This window comes from Gouania willdenowi, chromosome 7 (assembly GCF_900634775.1).
Source record: "Gouania willdenowi chromosome 7, fGouWil2.1, whole genome shotgun sequence".
NCBI classification, from domain to species: Eukaryota; Metazoa; Chordata; class Actinopteri; order Blenniiformes; family Gobiesocidae; genus Gouania; species Gouania willdenowi.
The window spans coordinates 27,576,836-27,600,090 of NC_041050.1; the positions used below are offsets into that span (position 1 = coordinate 27,576,836).

At 36.3% G+C, this 23,255-nt stretch overlaps 1 protein-coding gene across 1 annotated transcript; it reads right to left on the minus strand.

The window, feature by feature from the left end:
• Nucleotides 1-1,637: 1,637 nt before the first annotated feature.
• tmco4 (transmembrane and coiled-coil domains 4) lies at nt 1,638-21,977 on the minus strand. Its single transcript, XM_028453665.1, has 14 exons — nt 21,893-21,977; nt 20,625-20,775; nt 20,357-20,531; nt 17,563-17,590; nt 17,342-17,471; nt 15,654-15,751; nt 14,011-14,154; nt 13,785-13,904; nt 12,377-12,541; nt 12,146-12,282; nt 10,138-10,222; nt 8,021-8,138; nt 6,847-6,964; nt 1,638-4,657 (listed from the first exon to the last, which is right to left on the minus strand). The coding sequence occupies exons 1-14, from the start codon at nt 21,933-21,935 to the stop codon at nt 4,244-4,246; spliced, it is 1,926 nt and encodes a 641-aa protein (XP_028309466.1). The 5' UTR covers nt 21,936-21,977; the 3' UTR covers nt 1,638-4,243.
• Between the last annotated feature and the right edge of the window lie 1,278 nt (nt 21,978-23,255).

Sequence of the window (23,255 nt, forward strand, 5' to 3'; positions counted from 1 at the left end):
CCCGTTGCTACGTACGATGCAGTCTGCTAAGAACTGTGATTGGTTGTTAGAGAAAAGGGAAAAGAATAAAAGCACTTTGGTCTCCTAGTAATGAATGGAGAATAAAATCAACTGATCATACTTAGCCTGCATTAAGAAATGTGTAATCATCAAATTAATTTCATTTCGCAAAAATGAAATTTGTATACAGCTTAAAATGGTTGAACCTCGTTCACGTGCCGTTTACTGATTTGTTTATTGTTGCAAATACCCCTCGCTGCAGCCCGCGGAACAGCTGGGCGCCGTCAGCTATGTCTGTCTCACAAATGTGGCTCATTAGTTCCTGTTGCTTCTTTATCCAATTCGCTGAGACGTAAAATGCCCACATTTGTGACAGTGGCCGGTGAAGCAATTTTTCAATGTAACCTCGAATTTAGCCAGGAAGTGGAGGTGGTAGCAGTTAGGGTTAGTAAAAAAGGGAGGTAAGAATTGCAAAATTCCAAATTTGCCAGAACAGTGGAGGCGGTAGCGGTTAGTGGAAAGGTTCATGTCCACGTATTGGATACAACCATCTTAACTCAAGACGATCTTTGGCTGTTCCTGATTGGATGTAACACCGTGTGAGAAGTTTTAAGGAAGTGAAGGATAATCCAATCAAAACAGCTGGGGGTGGGGCCGGACGTCCTACCCCGCCCTTTGTCTGAGCCCACCCCATTCCGCATTGAGGACCCTCTCTATTGTTGTTAACCGTCCAGGTTGGTACTTTTAGTGCTTTATGTATTTGATATTAATGATGGAGCAGACACAGCTGTCAGTGATTACTGTGATTGCTGGAGCTCTTTTAAAAATGAAATACATGAGTATTAAGAGGGACACTGGGGCTGGGAGAGCATTGCCCTGATCATCAATAAGCCGGTCCCTCTGTGTGACACAAGCAACGAGTGTGAAGCACTGCAACCTGCTACAATCAAAGCGAGGGTGGAGATTACAGCACATACAATAAGCAAGGGGGAAAACAAATCGCAATACAAGTCTTCTATTACGTTACGCCGTGTGAGAAAAGTCCGAATCAGAATAGTTTTATTGCCAATTAGAACAAAGCAAGGAATGTGACTTGGTGGATGGTGCGAAAAACAAAAACAAACCAGAAATACTATAATAATAATAAATACAAGCCGGGAATGTCTTATTAAATCACCGTTGCAGAGACTATCTTGTCGTCCTCTCTGTCTAAAACACTTTTAGGCTTCTTAAAAGTCCTCCTCACTACTCCTAACAGTTTTTTTTTTTTTACCTTAGGAGCTCTCTGCCTAAGATGCTTTGTGAATTACTTTTATCCTAACAAGGAAAAATTCCAAAAAATCTTAAAATTCAAGGAATTCTAAGAGCTACTTTAAGCCTTAGGATGCTTTGTGAATACGGGCACTGATGTGCAGATGCTGTCCAACATCTATTGTCTCATTCAGATATCAACCTAAAACTTATTTTCGGTAACAATATACAGGATATTTTATATATTTTTTTTCCCAGCAGAAAACTTGAAATTTTAATATACCATCAAGTAAACCAGTCGTGGGCATAGTTTTACTTTTTTATTTTATTTTCTTCCCTAATTTTTTACTATAGGTCAAGTCTCTAGTTTTAATGTAACTTGACTATTTCTTTCAGAAATGTATTTAACATTTTATTAGACTTTACAAAGTTAAAGTCATAGTGCGTAAGCAAATAAAAGATAAAACAACAAACATTGGAAATTGAGATACTTTGGCCTCAGAGCAAAAAGAATTGTGACATTTAGTTCCCGTACCATGAGAATTACAAACAGAATCACCGTTTAGACGAATTCCAGTTTCCAGTGTCTGGATTCACAGTAATTGTGTCACATTAAAATAGGTTGCAAAAGCATAAACAGAAAGACCTTGAAGGACACATGTTCACTGAGCTACTCACCGACTCATGAAATACAATTGTGTTGATAACCATAGCAACCAAGCAGCTGGATGAAAATATGGCACAATGCAACGGAGTTGTCTCCTGCGTCTGCGTTCTGCCTGAAACAAGCCATTGTTAAACACCTGCTGAACACAGGGATATAAGCAGACTTGGGATCTCACAAGGCCAGAAAATAAATAAGAAGTATATTTACATTTTTTACATACAGTGAATAAAACAAAAAAGCACTAAACTATTATTTTTCCTCATTAAAATCCCCATGTCCACTAAGTAACCTTTCTTAGACTAGTGTCATAGATAAATATAATGAGGATTCCATGTAAATAAGGAAACTTCATTCCCAAAAGTCTTCTGCAACACAGTATTAAGGCATTTTTGAGAATATGTAGTTTGTGTAATCATCATAATGTTGATGCTAACTAAAGGCTCTGTTAAAGCCTGATATGTAACAACGACCTGAAATGTAACAAGACCCGAATTGGTGTAAAAGATTTAAAAAAATTAAAAATTAAAAAATAACAATGATGTAACAACAGTGCTGAGCCGTAATCTTTTTTTTTTTTTTAAATAAAGCCCAAAATGTTACAATTGGTCATTAATGTAACAAGGTGTTGAGCACGAAATGTAAAAACTTTTTTATGTCATTGTTACATTATGGGGAAAGCAAAACATTTTAATGATTTTATTACATCATTATGTGTCAATAATTTATGGATTAAAAGGCTTATTGCTTCAATGTAAAAATGTAGTATCATACAAAACTGCTTATATAGTGTATTAATATATATAAACTATACTGTATATATACATCCTCAGCAACAGCAGTCACCCCCTACACCAGCGTTCATTGCCCCAAGTCGCCCTTAGCGACATTATTTATTTGTTTGCTAGCTTTGTCTAAACTCTTTCCTGTGTCTCGTCCAACAATAACCTTGAATTTAAGCATTTGAAAAATTTATTTCTGATTTTTTCCTCGTTTTAGAATTTGAACCTAACCTTAAGATGTGTTTTAAAGAGTTGTGCCACAAATTATTATTAACGGATGAGAAAAAAGTCTGTGTGCATGTAAAACAAAAATCTATAATGTTAAAAAATAAACTGACAAATGTGTTTCTGTGTACCTCTGAAGAGGTGTACCCCAGTTTGGGAACTACTGCCTTACACGACACGGTGGTTGCACAAAAATGTAGTCGCAGCGATAGAATGCTGTCCATGCGCAGCAGGACTGAGTGGTTCAGGAGGTCTTTTATCCTGGCTGCTAAAACAATGGGTCTTGCTAATGTGCATTTTTATTACTATTGTTAGTAACTTTTAACCTTTTGTTTATTTTTTATGTATGAATGTGTGTGTGGAATATGTATATATATATATATATATATATAGATAAATAGATTTCTTTTTCTAAACTCCATATAAACAGGTACACACATTTATATATATATATACTTTATAGATATAAAAAAGGCAAAACGTTTTTACGTTACATTATTGACCAGTTGTAACATTTTGGGTTTTATTACATTTCGGACTCAGCACTTTTAATACATTATTGACCACTTATTACATTTCGGGTTTCATTACATTTTTTAAAATATTAATTTGGGTCTTGTTACATTTTGGGTTGTTGTTACATATTGGGCTCTCACGGGCCTAAACATACTGGGGTGTAACGCGAAGGTCCACGTGGGCTCAAAGCAAACATTTGCAAGGCCGAGATGCGCAAAGCTGAAATTTGCATACACCGCATACTGGTGTCACACAAAGCACTGCTTAAAAAGTATTTTTCACATCAACACACATTAAATGTAACACCAACCTGCATTTCAACTTTCCAATGTCTCCTAACTTTATTGTTTTGCAAAGCCAGCCGGCAGAGCAGCTCCTCTTCCTCATCATCAGTGTAGGACGCCATGACAGCAAAAATGTAAACAACGTAGTGCAAGGATGGTGGGAAATGTAGGATTTCACTGAAATTTCATCAGAAAGTTTGGTTACTACGCGGCAGTGCGCTCGACTGTGGAAGCTCTGAAGTCCACTACGCACACAGTATGCCTGAATATGCCTTAACTGTAGGCTTGGTGCTTCACAACCCATATATGGTTATTCTCTGAAAAGAGATTGAGATTGGCATGTAAAAATGTTAGTGTTTGCACTGTTTAGCGTGTGCTGTTGCATTTAGCATCAACTTTAAGCCGTCATCTGAGTGAATCTAATACGACAATGTTTGTGGCATGTTGCCGTGCTGAGAATGAAAAGACCAAGGTTCATAAACAGGAGACACTTATCCTTGTCGCTTCTAGAATAACGAGTCCTATGTATTCCAGTGTGACTCATCCCAGCTCCATGATACATGTTCACTATCCAGTTCAGCTTCTTTCTGTCCATTTAAAGCAGAGGCTGCAGCAGCAGCTGCACTGTCCTCAGCAGTGAGAGGGGAATGGCTCTGGAAGTCATTCATGGAGTCCAGCAGGTCAGAAATATCAGGGATGTCCCAACCATCACCACATTCCTCCGTCTCGGCCACTTTCTGGGCTTCACAGCTCTCCTCACCTGAATGCTGTGACTTAGTCACTTGTGGTTCGTCACTTGCTGGATCCACTGACTTCTCTGTGACTGCTACAGACTGAGGAAGAGCAAACAAGGCTCCTGGGACTTCTTTGGTGGGAACTCCAACAGCCACCAAGATGGTTTCCATCTGACGCATGTAGTCCAAGTGACCTTTCACCTGGATAAGTGAATTAGAGTTTAATAGTATGTCTTTTTTCTGAAGCAGGATTTCTACAAATGTTCTTCTACTTGTTTCTTAGCATTGTATATTAGTGTTCCAGGTAGATGCTGTATAGTGCTTCAAATATATCAGACTTCTTTTAGTCAAGTGTAAAGCAGGGGTTCTCAACCGGTGTGGCTTCAAGACCCGCCGGGGAAAATGTTTGATTTGTAAATTCATTAGATTTTCACTGTAGGACAGCTTTGAAAACAGTTTATGAAACAATGTAAAAAAAAATGTCCCTAGAGAGGGAAATGGTTCCATATCAATGGCCTTTAATCAATAACTGAAAAATGAATATTGGGCTTTTTTTTTTTTTTTTTAAAGAAATTGTAACTCTATATATATATGTGTAGGATCACTCCGGACGGATTCAGGTTTCAGAATAGCTTGGATAGGATTAACGCATAAAGTCACATGACTGGTGTACTGGTACGTTATGAATCAAAAATAAAATGTGGAAATGACGACACACATCTTTAATTAAATCAAAAGTAAAATCTCGACACACATTTCTAATGAAAAAAATCCAGAGTTGGTGTTATGTATCCATCTTGTGATCAAAGTCAGTGTGTGTCACGGCTAACGTTGGTAGCGCTCTTTTACTGCCTTTAAAAAAGCTGTATAATTATTTTGTAAAAATCTTTCATCGTAAACATTTCAACATTTATCACTGCAAAACAAAACTGAAGTGAGCGGCTTTTTATGAACAAAAACAATCAATTCCCAGGATTTTTTGTCTTCTGCGGTGTTTAAAGTAACTTATCTTACATATGTTATTAGTAGATACATTTTATTTTCCATAAATTAGCTTTTTAGGTGTATGTAGTCAGCATTTTCTTGCGTTAGCCCAGTTGTTCTCAAACTATTATACCACAACCCCCACTTTGGGAGCCACTGCATTATACAATCTCTTTCAAAATGAAAAGAAAGTCATTTTCTCTTTTCTTTTTTGCCTACTCAGCACATTCTCCTGACCCATTTAAAAAAGGTCCATAACCTACTTTTGGGTCCCGACGCCCATGTTGAGAACCTCTGTGGTAAAGGCTTATAGTAGAAAGGGCTGTGACTGAAACAGACCACCCGAGGCCTTGTGACACTTTTAAAATGTCAATAAAAATTGGTTTATAAACTGTAAACCCTGCTTATCTTTATGTTTTTATATGTACAACACTTATTGCTTTTGACACACATTAAGGAGGAGGAACTCTCAGGGTCATGTTTCCATAAGAAATACTTCAGTTATTCAAAATAAAGTCCAATTCTGGCTTGTTTCAGTCAAAATGTAGATTTTTGTTATTATTGATACACTTTAGTTCAGATGTAACTCTTATGATAACATTACACTGTAAAAATACTTTTGGGGTGTAGTAAATATTACTCTGGCTAATAGATTATAGTTTACTTCTATTTTTGTTAATCAAGTAAATTGATAAAATTGGTTCAGCTGTACCTTTGTTATACCATTAGTTTAACTCAAATATTTGGGTAAAACACACGCAACACATCAGTGCTTTGCAGTGAAGAACTGTAAGATTATCGGTTAAAGTTATTATTTTCAAACGCTCATGTTTAATCTTTTCATAGGAATATCTAGTGTACGGAAGCTTACTGCATTCACAGAAGAAAGGTTTTGTGGGTTTTTTTTTTTTTAGATAAAAATAGAAATATTTTTAGTTTTTTTCTGAATTGATGAGATTCTTTTTTGAAGGGAAATATTTAAAAAAAAATTCTGAATTGATGAGATTTTTTTTTTTTTTTTAATTTAAGGGAAATATTTTTCGGTTTTTCTCCGAATTGATGAGATACGTTTCTATAGGAAATATTTTTCAATAGTAAATATTTTTTATTAATATTATTAATATAATTATCTTCTTCATTTTTAAGTAAAGCATAATTTCAGTAGTCAACCCCAATGTAAAAATATTAATTTTAGATAATGTGGTTTACAAACAATTTTCCTGTATTTTTGTGTTAAATGGGTGAATAAACATTAGCTCCACTGTCTGATAGATTGAGGTTTACATAAATACCAGTGACTGACACGTTGATAACAAGCTCCCACTCTAAATGAGGCTGTGGGTGAAACCTTTGGTTGGTGCAGGCTGAGAGGAGAACTCACTCTTCATGAGAACCGTCTGACTCACCACGGAAGACAGATCCACATTCTCTATGCGTCGGTCTTGGATGTTGATTGGCTGTAGCCCGGCGACCGAGAGCTGGGCGGCTGAGCTTCGGTACAGAAACCCCAGAAGCCAATCCCCTCTGATGGGTGGACAGTTCACAGTTACTTATTCCTGCAGCACTTTAACCACAAAACAGCATTTCAGAAAACTAAATACACAACCACAATGTTACGCTTCTACACTTAAAGTGGTATTTACTAGATTGCGGTTATTCATTCTGCTGTGGACACACACACACGCATCTAGGGCTGGAAATTTTTAAATGTTGTGCTGATACTGATACTAGTATTGGGAAGGGCCATCGCATAAAAAGGCTGGCATCGGTATCGGCAAGTACTAATGCCATTTACAGCATCAAACTCTTCTTCAAACTCTTCTGCCGACTCTCACTGCTGCCCTGACTCCAGATCACAGAAACACAAATGGTTACGTGTTCAGTACACGCCGAGGCAAGCTATCGCTGTTGTCGAAAAATTTTCAGCGATATCGAAGACCTGATTTGAAAAAACAGTTAATATATTTTTTAAACACAGCAGTACCGGCATGTATGTGTATTGGCCGACACTATGCAACTGGGTATCGGCATCGGGACAAAAAAGGGTATCGCAACAACACCAGTACTTTTAAGAACGATTTTGATTCTTTAGGTTGCGATTCAATAAAAACGCTTCGATGTCAATTCAGTAAGAATTAGAAATACACAAATAAAGTACCTGTTGATTTATTTTCATCCTAATGTGACCAACATCTTACAACCTTACAGGCAATAAAACATCTGAAAATGTAACAATGGAACAAATGTAAAAATAAATAAATGAAAGTTCTGTATAAACTCTGAAAAAGTAAAGTGCATATAAACATAAAATGTATTTCTTTCCTCTTTGAAATTTTGACAAGTCTCCCTTAACACTTTTTGAACGATATTACATCTGTACCATATTCCTTAATTTCTGGCTACACACCAAGTGTGCACTACATTTAGCTATTGGCTGAGATTAGATCAGTGAAGTCTTTTTGGATCAGTGACATCATTAACCGTCACTGTTGGCCCCGCCCCTCCTATAAAAGATGGTTTCCAGGGGCGAGACAAGTTGCTGTATGCTTGTTGATTTTTTGAGAGCAGGCTCTGCTTTACCTGCAGTATCCGTTTACTATTCTTCCAGCCACCACTCTCGTCATTCTTTGCCACGCCTTCTCTGAGCCGTCCACCGGGGCTCCCAGCAGAACCACATCCTCCACTACCCCCTCACTTCCTGGGGGTTGAAAGAAAATGAAGAATAAGTTGGTCTGAAAAAAATATGCTGTAAAAAAAAAAGCTAAATAGTAAACTAATACCCATGACCTCCACAAGCTTCCTGTTCCAAATAGCATCATTGATCCACTGTCCTCAAAGATCGGCTCTTCCTACAACTTAACACTCTTAACGCTGCTCCAATTATAGATCTCGTCTTCAGAACTAAACTGACCAATAAAAGGGACAATCCTTTATTCTCTGCTGAAGGCTCCACAGACTCAAACGTCCTTTAAATCAGTAATTCTCAAACTTTTTTGGCTCTAGTACCCCCTTTGTCCTGCTAATACATTTTGATCAGAACAACTAAAGAGCATAATGATAGAGTGAATGAGTTATAACACACATTTTAAAGAACCTAACTTTGTAAATAAGTGGAATGAAACAGTATTTAGTGTTTCACTTGAGGACGTGGAAGACATCTACATAATTGGAATTATGGTAGCAGGTATGCTGCTGATTGGAGTTGGCAGCTTTCTGACCTATCGCAAAGTCCGTATTACATTAGCAGCTGTTTGAGAAAGGCTGCCTGTCATTTCTGATGGATTGTGCAGGGCTCTGAATACTCAGAATCGTGATGAACAAACTCAAAAGTAAGCTGGAGGCTACTTTGGAACGTTTACACGGAATTGAAGAATGAAGCAAAGGCCTTGGTTGGCCCTCCGTCCATCCTCCCTCCCTGCAGATGGCAGGAGGGGCGAGTGTGGCGCCAACAAGAGGCTGCATGTGCGCACCCCCCTGTGGCTGGCTGCAATCCTTTCCTTACCAATCCCCCCCCACGTGCTATGTTCTCGAGTTCTTGTACTGACTGTTTTGTTTTTGTACATGTACGCTGAGGAGGTTTTTTTCCGAGTTTTCCCACAATAGGAAACTCAGTTTATGACCTGCCTATTCCCTTCCTTTCCTCCTGTTTTTTTCACTTTTCATCTAAATACAGGGCGCTGCCCTTGTGGCGACCCACAGTTCTCCCGCCCTTGTCCTCCCTTGCTATATGTGATTGTCTTTTCATGTTTCTTGGACAGGATTCAACTGAAACGAAACTTTATTGCTCTGTAACATGTGCAATGACAAATAAAGATTGATTGATTTTGTCTCCTGAATAGATTTATTTCTATAGTTTTTTCAAATTTTACGGTCATCTACCTTGTATTTTCAATTCATGTTCTAATCAGGATAATTTCTATCATCATTTTGTGTGTTTTTGGTGTCATTATATGTATTTTGTTGTTGTCTGACTGTTCTTTTTCAATTGTTCAGTATATTTTTCTCTCATTTTGTGTGTTGGTATTATTTAAATTACTCTCTGTTGGTATTATTTAAATTACTCTCTCTCAGTGTGTGTTTTTGTGTCATTTGGTTATTTGTCATGTCATTTTGAATGCTGCTGGTAACAGTAAATATTTTTCTCTATTAATGCACGTGTTTTTGGTGTCATTCTGTGTATTTTGTTGTTATTTGTCTGTTCTTTTTATTATTCAGTATATTTTTCTTATTTTATGTATTTTTGTTGTCATTTGCTGGCAATATTTAGTAGGATTAGCCTTTTTAACTAAAAATAAACATTATAAAACCCCATATTTAAATGCTTTCATTTGTTAATTTTCCTCTCTATCAAAAACCCCTGGTAGTGCTGTTGCATCCCCCCATTTGAGAAACACTGCTTTAAATTAACAAAGACTGTTCTATCTCACAGGTTTTATGTAGTTCTATTGGTTTTCTATGCGATACTTAAAGATTTTCAAATGTAAAGTGTACAAAGTACATGTCTGTGATATTTTCCATTATTATTATTATTATTAATAACTCTATCTAAATATCTATTCTTCTCATGGAAAAAGAAAAAGTAAATGTTTACAGCGTCTGTGATCCTGAGCTATGTTACCATGTCCATCCTGTTCATTTCTGGAGGAGACGGAGGTAATAAAATGATAACGATGATACAAGCCAGGATTCATTCCTACCTCGGTCACTGGCGAGCTCCTGTAGACAGTAGTAAATAACTCTGGCACCAAGGCTGAATCCAATGAGGCTGACGGGTCGTTTCCCCTTATTACACATAAACATAAACACAAAGATGTTTTTCTCCTCTTTGTCTTCATCTTTTCAATTACATTGAAATAAATGTTTTGCTTGAAATAGAACTAAGTTTAATTTTTTTTAACAGTAATTTATTTAATAATTCAAGTGTATGCTTACAGGAAAATAAAACAAAATTCAACTGATCCAGGTATTAATTACATATGTCATAATAGCTTTTTGCCAATATGCTGATATTGTAATTAATTAATTTCCAAATTCTGATACTAAGATACTAACCAGTCCCGATATAGACATAGACCCCCCAACCTGGCTTTAGGTCACCATATATATGTGTATATATATATATACACACACATATAAGTAATGGGATTCGATAAAAAAAAATTAATTCGAGACTTTGAAATTAATTAACTTTGATTAATCTAAATTAATTTCATACAAATATTTGAAACGAGAAGATTGAAATGTTTTTCCAATTTAAAAGGATTTTGACTGAAACAATCAAAATTGTGTTTATTATTTTCATCACTGAGTGCTAACAATGTGGAATATGAATAAGGAATATTATGGTTGCATTGCTCACAAAGCACAAATTTAAGTGAGCTACATTCATGCTTTTTTGGATTTTCTATAAACTTTCTAAAACAAATTTGATTTTGTTTCAGTTCATACGTTGGGTCAGACGACGCTATCTGTGGCACTGCTTCTAGCCCCGTTATGTAGTCTGTGCATCAGTGTTATGGGTATACCGGGAACTCGTGAAATAAGAATGATTTTTCTGTAATGAATTGGTCACGAGTAACGCGATAAAGTCCCAGCTCTGATATATATACCGGTATATATTTTCTAAGTATTTTCCCCTTACAAAGTTAGGGAGGGCTGGTGGTGATTTAGTTTGGCGATTTTTGAAAGAAAAAATATGCATATTTGTCAGAGTGCAGAAAAATACCATATATATATCAGTGGGAAAAGTGAAACTGTCAACCAAAACAAAATTTTAAGGCAAATACAAGGAAGATAGCATTGGTGGGACGATAATATCGCCTATTTTTGAATGCATTGATAGTAGGGATGTAACGATTCACTCAACTCCCGATACGATTCGATTCCCGATACAGGGTTCACGATACGATTCTCTCACGATTTATTTTACAAAATGGGACTGTAGACAAATTTTTTTTTTTGGGAAAAAAACTAGAAAATACTGTATTATTTTCCTTTTATATTTAATTGTCAAAAGAATCCCTTGATAAACTATTCAAAACAATGCAATTTAACTAAAAATAAATCTTGAATGAAATAAATAAAGGAATAATAGAAATGAAGCCTATTAATTTAAATTCTGGTTCTATAATAAACAATGCAAAACTGCATAATAGTTCTTTTTCTTTTTAAAAGTGCAACTGAAAATGTATTTTGTGCCTTAACAACTGGACTTTAAAAAAAAAAAAACCGTGATTACACTGATTTACGTCATATTTGTTTGGACCAGCAGAGGGCGCTGGTAACACAGTGGTCGGTTGGCATGCAGAAATTCTTGCAGTGAAGAAGAGAAGCTACGCTAGCAGACAGAGCTAATAGAAAAACGTGACTTTTACAGATATTCAAGTAATATTACAGATATTCTTTCGGTGTTAAAGGGGCAATTAATCATTTATTAACATATTTAAGAGTAGAAGGCAGCCAGAAAGTAAGTATTAGCAGACTCCGCCCGCCGCCTACACTTGTGGTTAAAAAAAGTACTGCGATTCAATTTTCAGAAAATCGATATCAACCGTGATACCTATGAATCGATTTTTAACTGCCTTACGATTAATCGTTACATCCCTAATTGATAGTACAGAAAAATTATTGTCCCAGCGTCCTAAATCCATCGACTTACGAAACAAAAGTTGAACCATTTTAACATGTTGATGAAGAGTCTGATACCTGCTGCCTGCTTCTCAGAACCTGTGCCAGGTGTTTCCCCACCTCCGCTGAGCGGTTCAGACAAACACACCACGGGTTGTCGATGACGCTGGCTGCTGCCAGCAGAGATGCAGGCAGTGTTAGGGCGGTCATAATGCCTGAACAGTCAGAATGTGATAGAGAGAGCATTTTTTTTTTAATGAGTTCTTTATCTGAGAGCAGTATATTATTCCTGCACAGTTGACTTCTCACCAGAGAGCACAGTGTACTTGAGAGCTTCCTGGGCCATCATGCTCACCAGTCCATCCAACAGGGAGGCCATGGCTGAGCCCAGATCCCGCAGAAAGCGCGACTCCCACACCAGGCAGTACTGCTCGCCACACTCGCCCAGGCTGCACCACGGGGCCTGGAAAGAGTCTGCAGCCACAGCCACAACAGGGTGTTTGAAAGCAGGATCTGCCGCTGAACAGCACTTGGATGTGAAGTGTTTCGGAGCCATTGTATATGAAGAGGATACTCATCTTTTAACTAAGAGTATATTTTAAATCAAAGTGGTTTGCATAATCTGAGTTGAGCACTCAGGTGGCATTATTTAAGAGCATTCTGAGCTACATGTTTAAACTCAAATGTAGCACACATTCTAATGAAGGGACTGATAATTATTATCCCTGATAAGTACTGTAAGTAAGTAAGTAATTTATTTATAAAGCGCTTTTTGCAGATAAAATCACAAAGTGCTGTACAGAGCATAATCTAGCATGATCATCCATGCTAATGCTAAAACCTCCTAGTCTTGTAGAGCCTCAACAATATCAACAGGACTGTTACCAAAGTGTCAACTCTGTGTTTATTTACATGGATGGATAAATTAGATGAACACATTGGTGGATGATTCCTATAATTTCCTTCTTTGAGGGTATTTTTACCCCTATTATTAGCATTAAGGTGGTAGCGGTGGCTGCAAGAGCTTCAGTTATCAGAAAAATTTCTTACATGATTTACACCCTTCACACCTGGGCATTTGTTTTCCATCTGGTGTTTTTATTTAAACTAAAATTAACGCGCACGAAGCACAGCACCGACTTCTCCTCAGGTTCTGCCGTTTCTTGTATTGTGGTCTGTGTATCAGTATTATGAGTATACCGAGAACTTGTGAAATGAGGAAGGTTTTGTGCTGTTAAGAGGGCAAAAAAATGCAATTAACTGTGTTTTTTTTTTTTTGTGCATTATTTTTCTGTAATAAATGAATAGCGATTAACGTGATAAAGCCCCAGTCCTACTTGAAACGTATTGAATTTGAATCTTTGTCAGGTGGAAAAGTGCTGTTGAACACATTGTGGGCTACATTAGAGGTGATTGACAGGAAAGTGCAAATTAAAAGGAGATGCTACACCAAGAACAGAACAGAACAGCCTCTAATTACTGCAGTTAAAGACATACTGTACCTGACTAAGTGTTTGTTATCCATTAAACTCAGAACAATCAATAGATTCCAAATGTCCCCATGCTCCCTACAGAGCCATGTGCCACTCTAACATAGCATGACATAGCCCACACACAAATAGTAAATGTCATAACTTACATCACAATATATTTTCCTCATATTTGGATATCTCCCCATTAGAAACACTGGGTGGCTGCAGTCTGACTGAACACTTACTGTATTTACCACTACAGAGCCATCCTGTCACTGCAATGGTCAGGTGCAGATGCTTCCCTGGGCGTAACGGCAGGAATTCAAACTCCTCTATCGCCCCGATGCGCTTATTCATCTTATAGCCTAACGAGGGACAAGAGAGGAGTTCAGTTATATTCATTCAGAACTGGTAGTTTTATCTAAAAGCCTGAAGTGTCTGTGTTTTGTTTCTAGACATGCTGAATCTTACCGGTCAGCCCGGCTCCTGCTGCTCCAAACAGAGAGGCCATGATGGCAATGCCAGTGGCTGATCCCAGAGCAGCAGCTCCTCCAGCCCCGAGCACAGCACCAGCTCCTGCTGCCACCAGTGGCGCCGCCAGTCCCCCAGTGACACCTAATATAGTATGACAAAGCTGGTCTGGATGGATGATCATATAATATAATATACACCCCACCCCCTTTAGCAGACTCTCCTTGTTCTTTTGTATACAGTTACTGTTAGTGTGACAGGGAAATAATTGTATAGTAATGTATGTAATTGTATATTCTCTGTTTTAAAGATTTATATTATTGAATTTTCTTATTTTATCTGTCAAATAGTGTTGCATGCTACCCTTTGTAAACCGTGTGTATAGTTCAAACAGAAATAAAGAATAAAAATAATAATATAATATATGTTGCATAGTTGCTTTTTTATCTGATAAAGATAGTGAATTATCTTTGATTTTTTTCATCTCGTTGTGATTTGTCACAAATGTTGTGTCTAATGCTGTCGCACAATTTAAAACACAAAATCGAGATATTATTTGTTAGTAATTTAAAAGTGTTCACATGCATGTACAAATCCTCAACCCCGCCTACACATTTGAACTGGATTAAGCAGGTGCTTCATTTTCTCAAATTTTTTCCCTCTTGTTTATTTGACAGGGACAATGTACATTCATAAACATTACAGTAAATGTACCAGAGGTAGCCTAATGGCTATTTTTCTGTTAAAAGTCACCCTAAAACTAAATCTATTCACATTAGTACAATAAAAAATGTCACATTCTAAAACAGAATAAGAACATTCATCGTTCACCTTACTAAAAATGTATAGTTCATTTAAAAAAAAAAAAAAAAAAATAGTTCAATACATATTTTAAATATGAAATAAAATGCAAGAGTGACCATCAGTGTTGATGATTACAGTTCTGATTACTCAAAAGCCAATTTGTTAACTGGGTTTTAAATGAATTATATGTGGGAGTGTCCCTAATATTTACAGGTAATACATTCTAGTAATCAGCAGCTGGAAATGCAAAAAACAGCTGGCCGAAAGCACTCTTTCTCATTGGGATTGTGCAATCCCCTCTAACTGCACCCCTTGTGTTACGCTGAGCGACATTTCTAATATTTCCAAAATGATTAAGTAGAGGAGAGGACAGACCATGGGTGATTTTGAAAAAAAGACACATATTTACATATATAGTATGTTCTCCCAATTGAAAAGTTTGTGTTTTAGCACAGTGGTGGTAGTGCACTGGTTTCCTGTCTAGTACCTTAACAGTTTGTTTAAATCAGCTTAACATTGTCCCGATCAGTGTAACTTTGAAAAAATTCTTAACTTAGACTGAACTTTGTAATGTTTTTAGTTTATTTATTTGTTTATTGTCATCAACCCTGTTTTCCTTACTTCTGTGCCAGAGTGGGAATACTGGTATAGGGTAAGATGCTCAACAGTGTTTGCATCAATGTCTTTTGTGTTTTTGTTGTTAAGAAGAAAAAAAAAACATCTCATTGTACAAATATAACTGGAGTTGTGCTCAACATAAGTATAAGTAATACACAAAGTTATTGAAACAAAGTTTTACAAACGTCTCAAAGCTTTAAAAGCCAAACAGGAATAATTACCGATCACAGCTCCTCCTCCTACGGTGGCCAGACCAATGAGGAAGTAGCGACGTAGCTTCTGCCCTCTTTCTCGCCTCTGCCGTCTTGAAGACTCCTCCCTGTTGAAAGTCACAGCACATTCCGTTTAAAGCTTAAAAAACAGAAAGCCACATGAAAGTTGTGGTTTATTCTAATGATCATCAGCTGCCCTGTTCATTTTCTGCTCACTCTTGACACAAGGATCACCCTGACGCTCAGGGATTGGTTTAAACTATCACAAGAGACCAGCTGTTTAAAGTTAATCTGATCACATTTTGGTTATTGGATTGGCACAAATCTAGAAAGTGGGTTGTTTAAAATGAATAATGAAGTTTCTGAAATTTGCACAAAAATCTGTGCAAAAATCTGGATTATCCTGTTCCCAACTGGGGCAAATTGTTCAAAATATTTAATCTGGAATAAAATGATCCAGATTTGAAAATCTAATTTTCTGACATCCAGGATCAGGTAATCCATTTTACTTTTACACAGGTTTTGCACAGTAACATTGGATTGATCACATTGATTAAAATTTAAGAAATTTCAAGATTTCCGAATCCAGTTCGAGAGGAAACACATCAAGGACCAGTTGTTCAAAGGTAATCTGATCAGATTTCGGTTAGTGGATTGGATCAAATCTAAAAAAACGTGTTGTTAAAAATGGATAATGGAGAAGGATTCTGAAATTGGATCAGATCATAGAAAGAATAGAGAGAAAGTATCGTAAGTATAAGGAGATTTGAGTAGCAACTCCTTGTTGTGCCGAAAACAATTAAAAAAAAATCAAAGAAACGTGATATAATCCTGATTTTAATCGGGATAAAAGATTCAGTTTGTGTTCAAAATCTTTCAGTAGGATTTGGATAACTTTAATCTAGAAAAAACAAGATTACGGTACTCTGAGGATTTCAAGGTGGATCTCAGACGGATAACAGAACAGTACTTAGTGTATACACACTTTTATATATAACTTTCATTTTAATCATTTAGTTAATATATACTTTGTAATACTGCACTTGTTTAAGTGTTAAAGCGATGCAGTACAGTAAGGAAAACTAAATAAATAAAAACGATCTTTCCCCACTGAAACAATTCCCTTAAAACAGCTTCAATAAAATCTAAACTTAACAGTTTTTTTTCAGTCATTCACTGTAGCATAAAATCATAAAGTCAAAAATCATCTCCCACTCAGCAGACGATGAATACTGAGCATTGTTTATTTTGTTACCCTTTGGGACAGTTAGCATTTTCCTCAAATTGAGTGTTTTCAATGTAATGGAAAGTGGATGTTTATTGTTTACATTAGTTTTGTGATTTGTCTCAAAATAAAAAAAATAAAAAATCTAACGAAAACAAATGACTCTCGATTGGCTCGCATTCATTCTTTACATAACTGGCAGTTACTTTGCGATGTGTTGTTCCATTTCGAGCACTGCTAATCTGGATTTGGACATCTTAAAAACTCTGTATCTTCATCAGGATGATCAATACATCAAATAAAAGCAAAACACTTGGCCTGATCCTGGATGGCAGATAATGGGATATCCAAATCTTGATTAAGTGTTTTTGAAGACCTGGCCCAAGGGCTAAATAAATTACATGCTGCAGCACTAACTCTAAAGGCTGCACTGAAGCATTGCCATTAACTCCATCACATTCATTGATCTTACGCGCTCTCCTCTCCTCCTTCCCCCAGCCTCTCCCCCAGTGTTTCCTCAAAGCCCTCTAACTGCTGCGGGGAGACTCGCAGCAGACAGCTCACGTGACGGATGAGGACTCTGGCCCTGGAGTCGTACTGACCTGAACCAAGCACAAGACAAATTAAGTTAGTAAAGAAAAAGTTTCTCTGAGTTCTCAACAATGCTGACCAGGATTCAGCTGAGACTCTTACCGTCTTTAACAGAAAACGACACCAGATCCTGGAAAACAAAGCCAGAAGTGGTTGATTTTTTTTCTAAATGTGTATATTAGCAAGTCCTAAACACAATTCCAGTTTGTGTATGTATGAACTTTGTGTTTTACATATCGTCGTAATTTTTTTTGGCCAATTAGAAATGTTATGCCTCACTCCTGTATTTTTATTTATTATATTATATTTAAATAATAAATAAAAATACACACCGGTGAAAAGTTTTAGAACACCCTAATTTTTCTAGTTATTTATTGCAATTCAAGTCGTGCAAGTCCAATGAATAGCTTGAAATGGTACAAAGGTAAGTACTGAACAGCCAGAGGTTAAAAAAAAAGTTTGGTTTCCCAAAACTGAAAAATAATGTAAATTTCAGAATAATACAAATAGGCCTTTTTAGGGAACACAAAGTGGGTAAACAATTTAAAGCTGTTCTGCATCAATGAAGGTTGAATCAGCCTTGAGCTGGCGCTACTAATTCCTCCAGGTGTTCCAACTTTTCTTGATTACTTACAACCTCCTCTGTCTGCATAAAAGCAGTGTTGGAACACTGTATTTTGATGAGTCAAAAGTTTAGAATACATTTTGGTTTATAAATTGATAGCATGATTTGTTTTTCAACCCAAATTGCTTATTTGTTCTATGCTTTCATTTCAAAGGGCAATGACACAATAAACTGAATAATTTTCAGTAAAAATCTGGAAAAAGTGTTAAGTTCTAAAACTTTTGACCAGTAGTGTATATGTGAAATAAAATTATAATTTTTTTCAACTAAATGACTTTGTGGATTTTTTTTAAGGAATCTTGTAAATTTCTTGGAAAGTGGCCTATACAGCGGTGCGCTCTATACCACTGAAAATACGGTACACGCAATTTTCCACCATAAACGGGTGGCCTGATGTGTAGCAGGGTTCTTGCCAGCGCTGTTGCTCCCCTTTGGAGTGACGGCGTTGCTGAAAATTGAACGTAGGGGGAATTTTCTGTTGTTTTTTCCTTTTTAATCGGTACTGTCGTAATAGTTGTTGCACACTTTTGACATAAAAGGGACTTTTAGGGAACTCTCTTTTTATACACATACATCACCCACACTGTGTATTTAATTCAGGCGATTTGCTTGGATGCTCCAGTCTTTACCTGAGGATCCCTGTAGCCACTTAGCTGCCCCCGATGCTGCCTGTGTGATCCTCCGCTTTGTATCCGTAATCACTGTCCAATATAAACAGTGCTTTCAACGAGACCAGGGGTCTGCAACCTACGGCTCTGGAGCCTCAGGTGGCTCTTTGACTCTTTTGCAATTGCTCTCTGTAGCTTTAAAAAAAAAAAAATTAAATAATGAATTGTTATTTCTTAAAGAGGGTGTTGATGATTAATGACATTAACATCAAATAAAATTATGATAAAACAACTAGTTAACCTAAAAATAAATCACATTGTGCAATAATTCAACTCCTACAACCTCTACAAACCATCAACTTTCCTTGCACCTGTGGCTAATCTTAAGTTTTAAATCTCTTGTAAGATTACTAAACTAACAAAAAGGCTATTATGGACAAAAATAGAGATTGTATTTGTGTGGGGAAAGATGTATTTAATTGCCAACATGCCACCTTAATATGCATGCTTGATATGTTGCAAGAAATTAGCAATTATGTGCTGACCAACATGATCATGTTTTATCAGAATCAGAATCAGAATCAGAATCAACTTTATTGGCCAGGGGTGAATGAATACACACGAGGAATTTCTTTTGGTGACCTGTGCTCTCTCAGGTAGTATAACATTAAATAATAACAATCAACTAGAATAAAGAAAAATAAAGAAAATAAAGAAAAATAAATGAAAAAAGAAGTATAAACATAAATATAAGAGTAGTTAGACTAATATGTGCAAACTAAATAAAAATAACAAGATAATAATAGTAATAATAATAATAATAATAATAATGAAATAAAATAAAAATACAATAATAATAATAATAAGAAATTCAAGTAATTTTTCGTAGCCCTTCAAATCCATTAACTCATAAAAGTATTCTATATTATTTTAATTGTGTAGAATCTTATACACTGTACTGTCTTCATTGAGAAGGTTTTTTTTTTTCGGTGCCGGAAGGACTTAAATCCAAGCGAGATGAGGCAAAACGGCTCCTTTAAGAGTAAAGGTTGCAGACCCCTGACCTATACCAAGCATGAGTAACTCTCTAACTACATTCATCATCACCTTCACCAACTCAACAAATAACTTTTAGCTTTAAAGTAAGGCTGGAACAGAGATTAAAAAACAACACAAAAAAAACAACAACTTGAGCTTTATTCACTAAATTTGGCTCTCTGAGAGTTATAAATGTAAAAAAATGTCCACACTGATGGCGCTCGCTCGTGATACCCTTGTGCTGTGAAAAAATTCCTGGTGAGAACCCTGTGTAGCAATTTTAGCAAACAGACAGAAGTCTTGGGCAAAGTCTCCACTGGTTTCAGCATGAGCGTTCAGGCCAATAAACAGTCGAGAAAAATTAAATCAATAGCAAAAGTTAACTAAATTAACTGTATTGAGCATATTTGGCATGATTTTATGAAGTTTAACAGCCAGTATTGACATCTGATTAGGTAAAGCCCATGAAATGGTTAAAAAAAAAAAAAAAAAAAAAAGAAAAGTAAACTGAAGCAGAAATAGGTGTAAGATGAAGCGAAATTTTGAACAGGAAATCTGAGCCACTGGTGAGTCACAGTAACAAAGTATTTGAGAACTGGTTTAGAGGTATTACAATAACAAATACCTGTATTAAAGGTGTTGATTCTCCAGCGAGCAGTGGATCGGCCTGTAGAATGGAGAGGAAGGTGTCGGAGCCCTCACAACCCAGACCTGACTGGAACGCCCCCATCACTGGCATCACCGACTCATCCAGGCCCAACCAGCGGACCAAACCCAGCAGGTACTGCTCTCTAAAGCCACTGGGAATAGAAACACAAACATAAATGGGTCAACCGCAGTCATGTTTGTACAAAAACACCATTATATATATTTGATGTAGCAGTTTGTTGTACTTGTGTTCAGGTCCAACAAACAACTGGCCCAAAGAGACACCACAGAGTGCTGCGTAAGCAAAGCGGCACTGCTCCGTCAACGCTCTGCTGAGGATGTTTTCCTGGTCTGGGTCATGAAGATCTCTTTGTGGTGTTTGTGCTCCCCCTGGATCTGATAGAGGGATTAAAGTGAATGAATAACTAGGATGTAAAACTTTGACACTATTACATCACAGAGGGAGACACACATGTCAGCAGGCAACCACATTATTAACTCTATTCTTAGTAATCAGTCACCGTATATTTACGATGCAGTGACAAAGTATGCAAAACAATATAAGTTACATTGAGTTAGAAAGAAAATGACAGATTCAAAGTTGATATCTCGCGATCAAAATAAGCACAATGTACACTTTTCTACTACAGCAAAGACTAAAAGAAAAAACTTGTCCTTTGATGTTTGGTGCATTTGTATATGTAAATAATAGAGGTGGGGCAAAATATTGTGCAAAAATACATTATTTTGATATTAAAACGTAACAACATGTAGTGTATGTCAAGGGTACGAGTTGTATTATATTCAGATTAAATACATCTACACAATCTACTACAAACCATTTTTTTTTTATAAATAAAAATATTCCTATTGAGTTGTAAACATCATACCCAGGGTAGTGAGAAATAAAGTCAAGTAAATGAATGGTTTTTGTGTCTTTTTTTCTTTTCAAAAGATATTGTATCATATCATTATCCCATGCCCATTACCGTCTATCGTATCGTGTACTTAGTGTATCCCACCCCTAATTAAAAACAACAATAGCACTGTAAATACTTAGCAATAACATAGAAATAACAATTATCTCCTTAGTCGTGTTTCACTCAAAATAACTGTCATATTGGGAGCTTTTGAATGCATCATCATCGTGTTTGTTCCGTGTACGTAAAGCGCTGCAAAGCTGCTAGCATTACACAACAAAACTGGTCAAAGTGCTATATCAATAGATTTCTCTGAATGAAATGAACAAAAGCAGCAAACCAGGGCTGCTACATGTTATCGGAGCAAACATTATGGAGAGTTTACCAGAGCATTTTCCTCAAATAAGGACAAATGTTCTCTGAACAAACGTAATGTGCTTTGGACGCTTGTAACAGCTGGTAGCGAGTAACGGGGAAGCCATTAAACTCACGATAAAGCCCTAGCGTGGATATTACAGCAAAACATTGTTTTTAATTAATGTTAATTAATTACTTTACTAATGCACTGAGGATTAAAGTGTTTGGTATAGTACCTGGTGTAAACTTCCAGTTGAATCCGCTCTGTTTTTCCTCCATGACAGTGAATGTCTCAACTTTGTAGACTTAACTTTTGATGCGTTCAGGTGCTTTCGCAAGCTCGGACATTCAAGAGTCCACACTGGAAGGACCAGAACAGAACCAGGCCAATTTTAGACGTTTCCCTTCTCTAACACATAGTACAGTTGTTTCACAAAAGTAGGACATACAAGAATTCTAAAATACGAATTGAAATATAATTTTGTATCTAATTCAACAAGTTTATCATTTAAAAAAAAATATGATTTTCACAAATTTAATAATCAGTGACTTCTTCTGATCATAACACAAAAAACTCTCGATACACTGACTGTAAAAAAAGTGGACAGTATTTAGGAACCCTAAAAATTTACAAAAGAGAGATATTTATAGAAATATATAATATGTTTGAAAAAGTAAGACAAAGAATCTTTTCAAAATACACCAAAACCCTGACAAAAATAAACGTAATAATTACACATTTAAACGTTCCCTATGTGTTGAAAAAATATGGTACCTCATAACATTTGTGGGGAAAAATAGTAGCAAGCAGCAATATCAGACAATAATGATATGTACTGATAGTATTTAGTTATATGGCGTTTACGAGTGTTCTTGAAGGCATCAGTGTTTTAAATGTGAGGGTGAAGTACACAGAGCAGTGTTTACCATGAGTTTCTGGATTAAAGGTAATTAAACTATTAATACTGAGTCTGCTATATGCGAGATTTTCAAATCTTTATTGCTTTTTATTTTATTTAAAGAATGTGGAGAAAAAGTAGCAAGAAAGTAAGATTGTATTTGACCATTATGACCGCTGGATGGCGCTGTAACTCCATGTCCTCTCAATTCTATCACATTCTGAGCAGGTTATTTATATGTCGGCAGAGTTTACGTCAGAAGTCCCTTTATTAACACAGAGAACATCTGCATATACATAGATATTATTATGTTTATGTGCACACAGATAGGTCTGTCACAAGCATGCGCAGTGTCACAAACCTAAGAAAATCCCACGTCTTTTCCCGCCAACAACTAACAAGCGCGAGAGAGTGACGACACAGTTACAAACGCCAAAGATAGACACAATACATGCAGTTTATTTTTATTTTTTCTTTATTTTTTTTTATTTTTTACAATAACGAACCAGAATCCCTTAATGAATAACGTTCAGTTTAATTATAAATGTATTATTATATACTTTGCACATAACAAATAGGATATTGATTTCATTGTGAACATACATAAGTGTCAATTCAATAACTCGTTTCCCCATTGAGTTTTATTTGTGAAATGAAAAAAAATATATCAAGATTTTGTCCCTTTCACACAAAAAAGCAT

Coding starts and splice junctions, on each gene's coding strand:
- tmco4 (XM_028453665.1), bottom strand. CDS start 21,935: ATGGAGGAAAAACAGAGCGGATTCAACTGGAAGTTTACACCAG. Junction 17,591..20,356: donor AATCAACACCTTTAATACAG/GTATTTGTTATT, acceptor TTTGTTTTCCAG/GATCTGGTGTCGTTTTCTGT. Junction 6,965..8,020: donor ATAGTAAACGGATACTGCAG/GTAAAGCAGAGC, acceptor TCCACCCATCAG/AGGGGATTGGCTTCTGGGGT.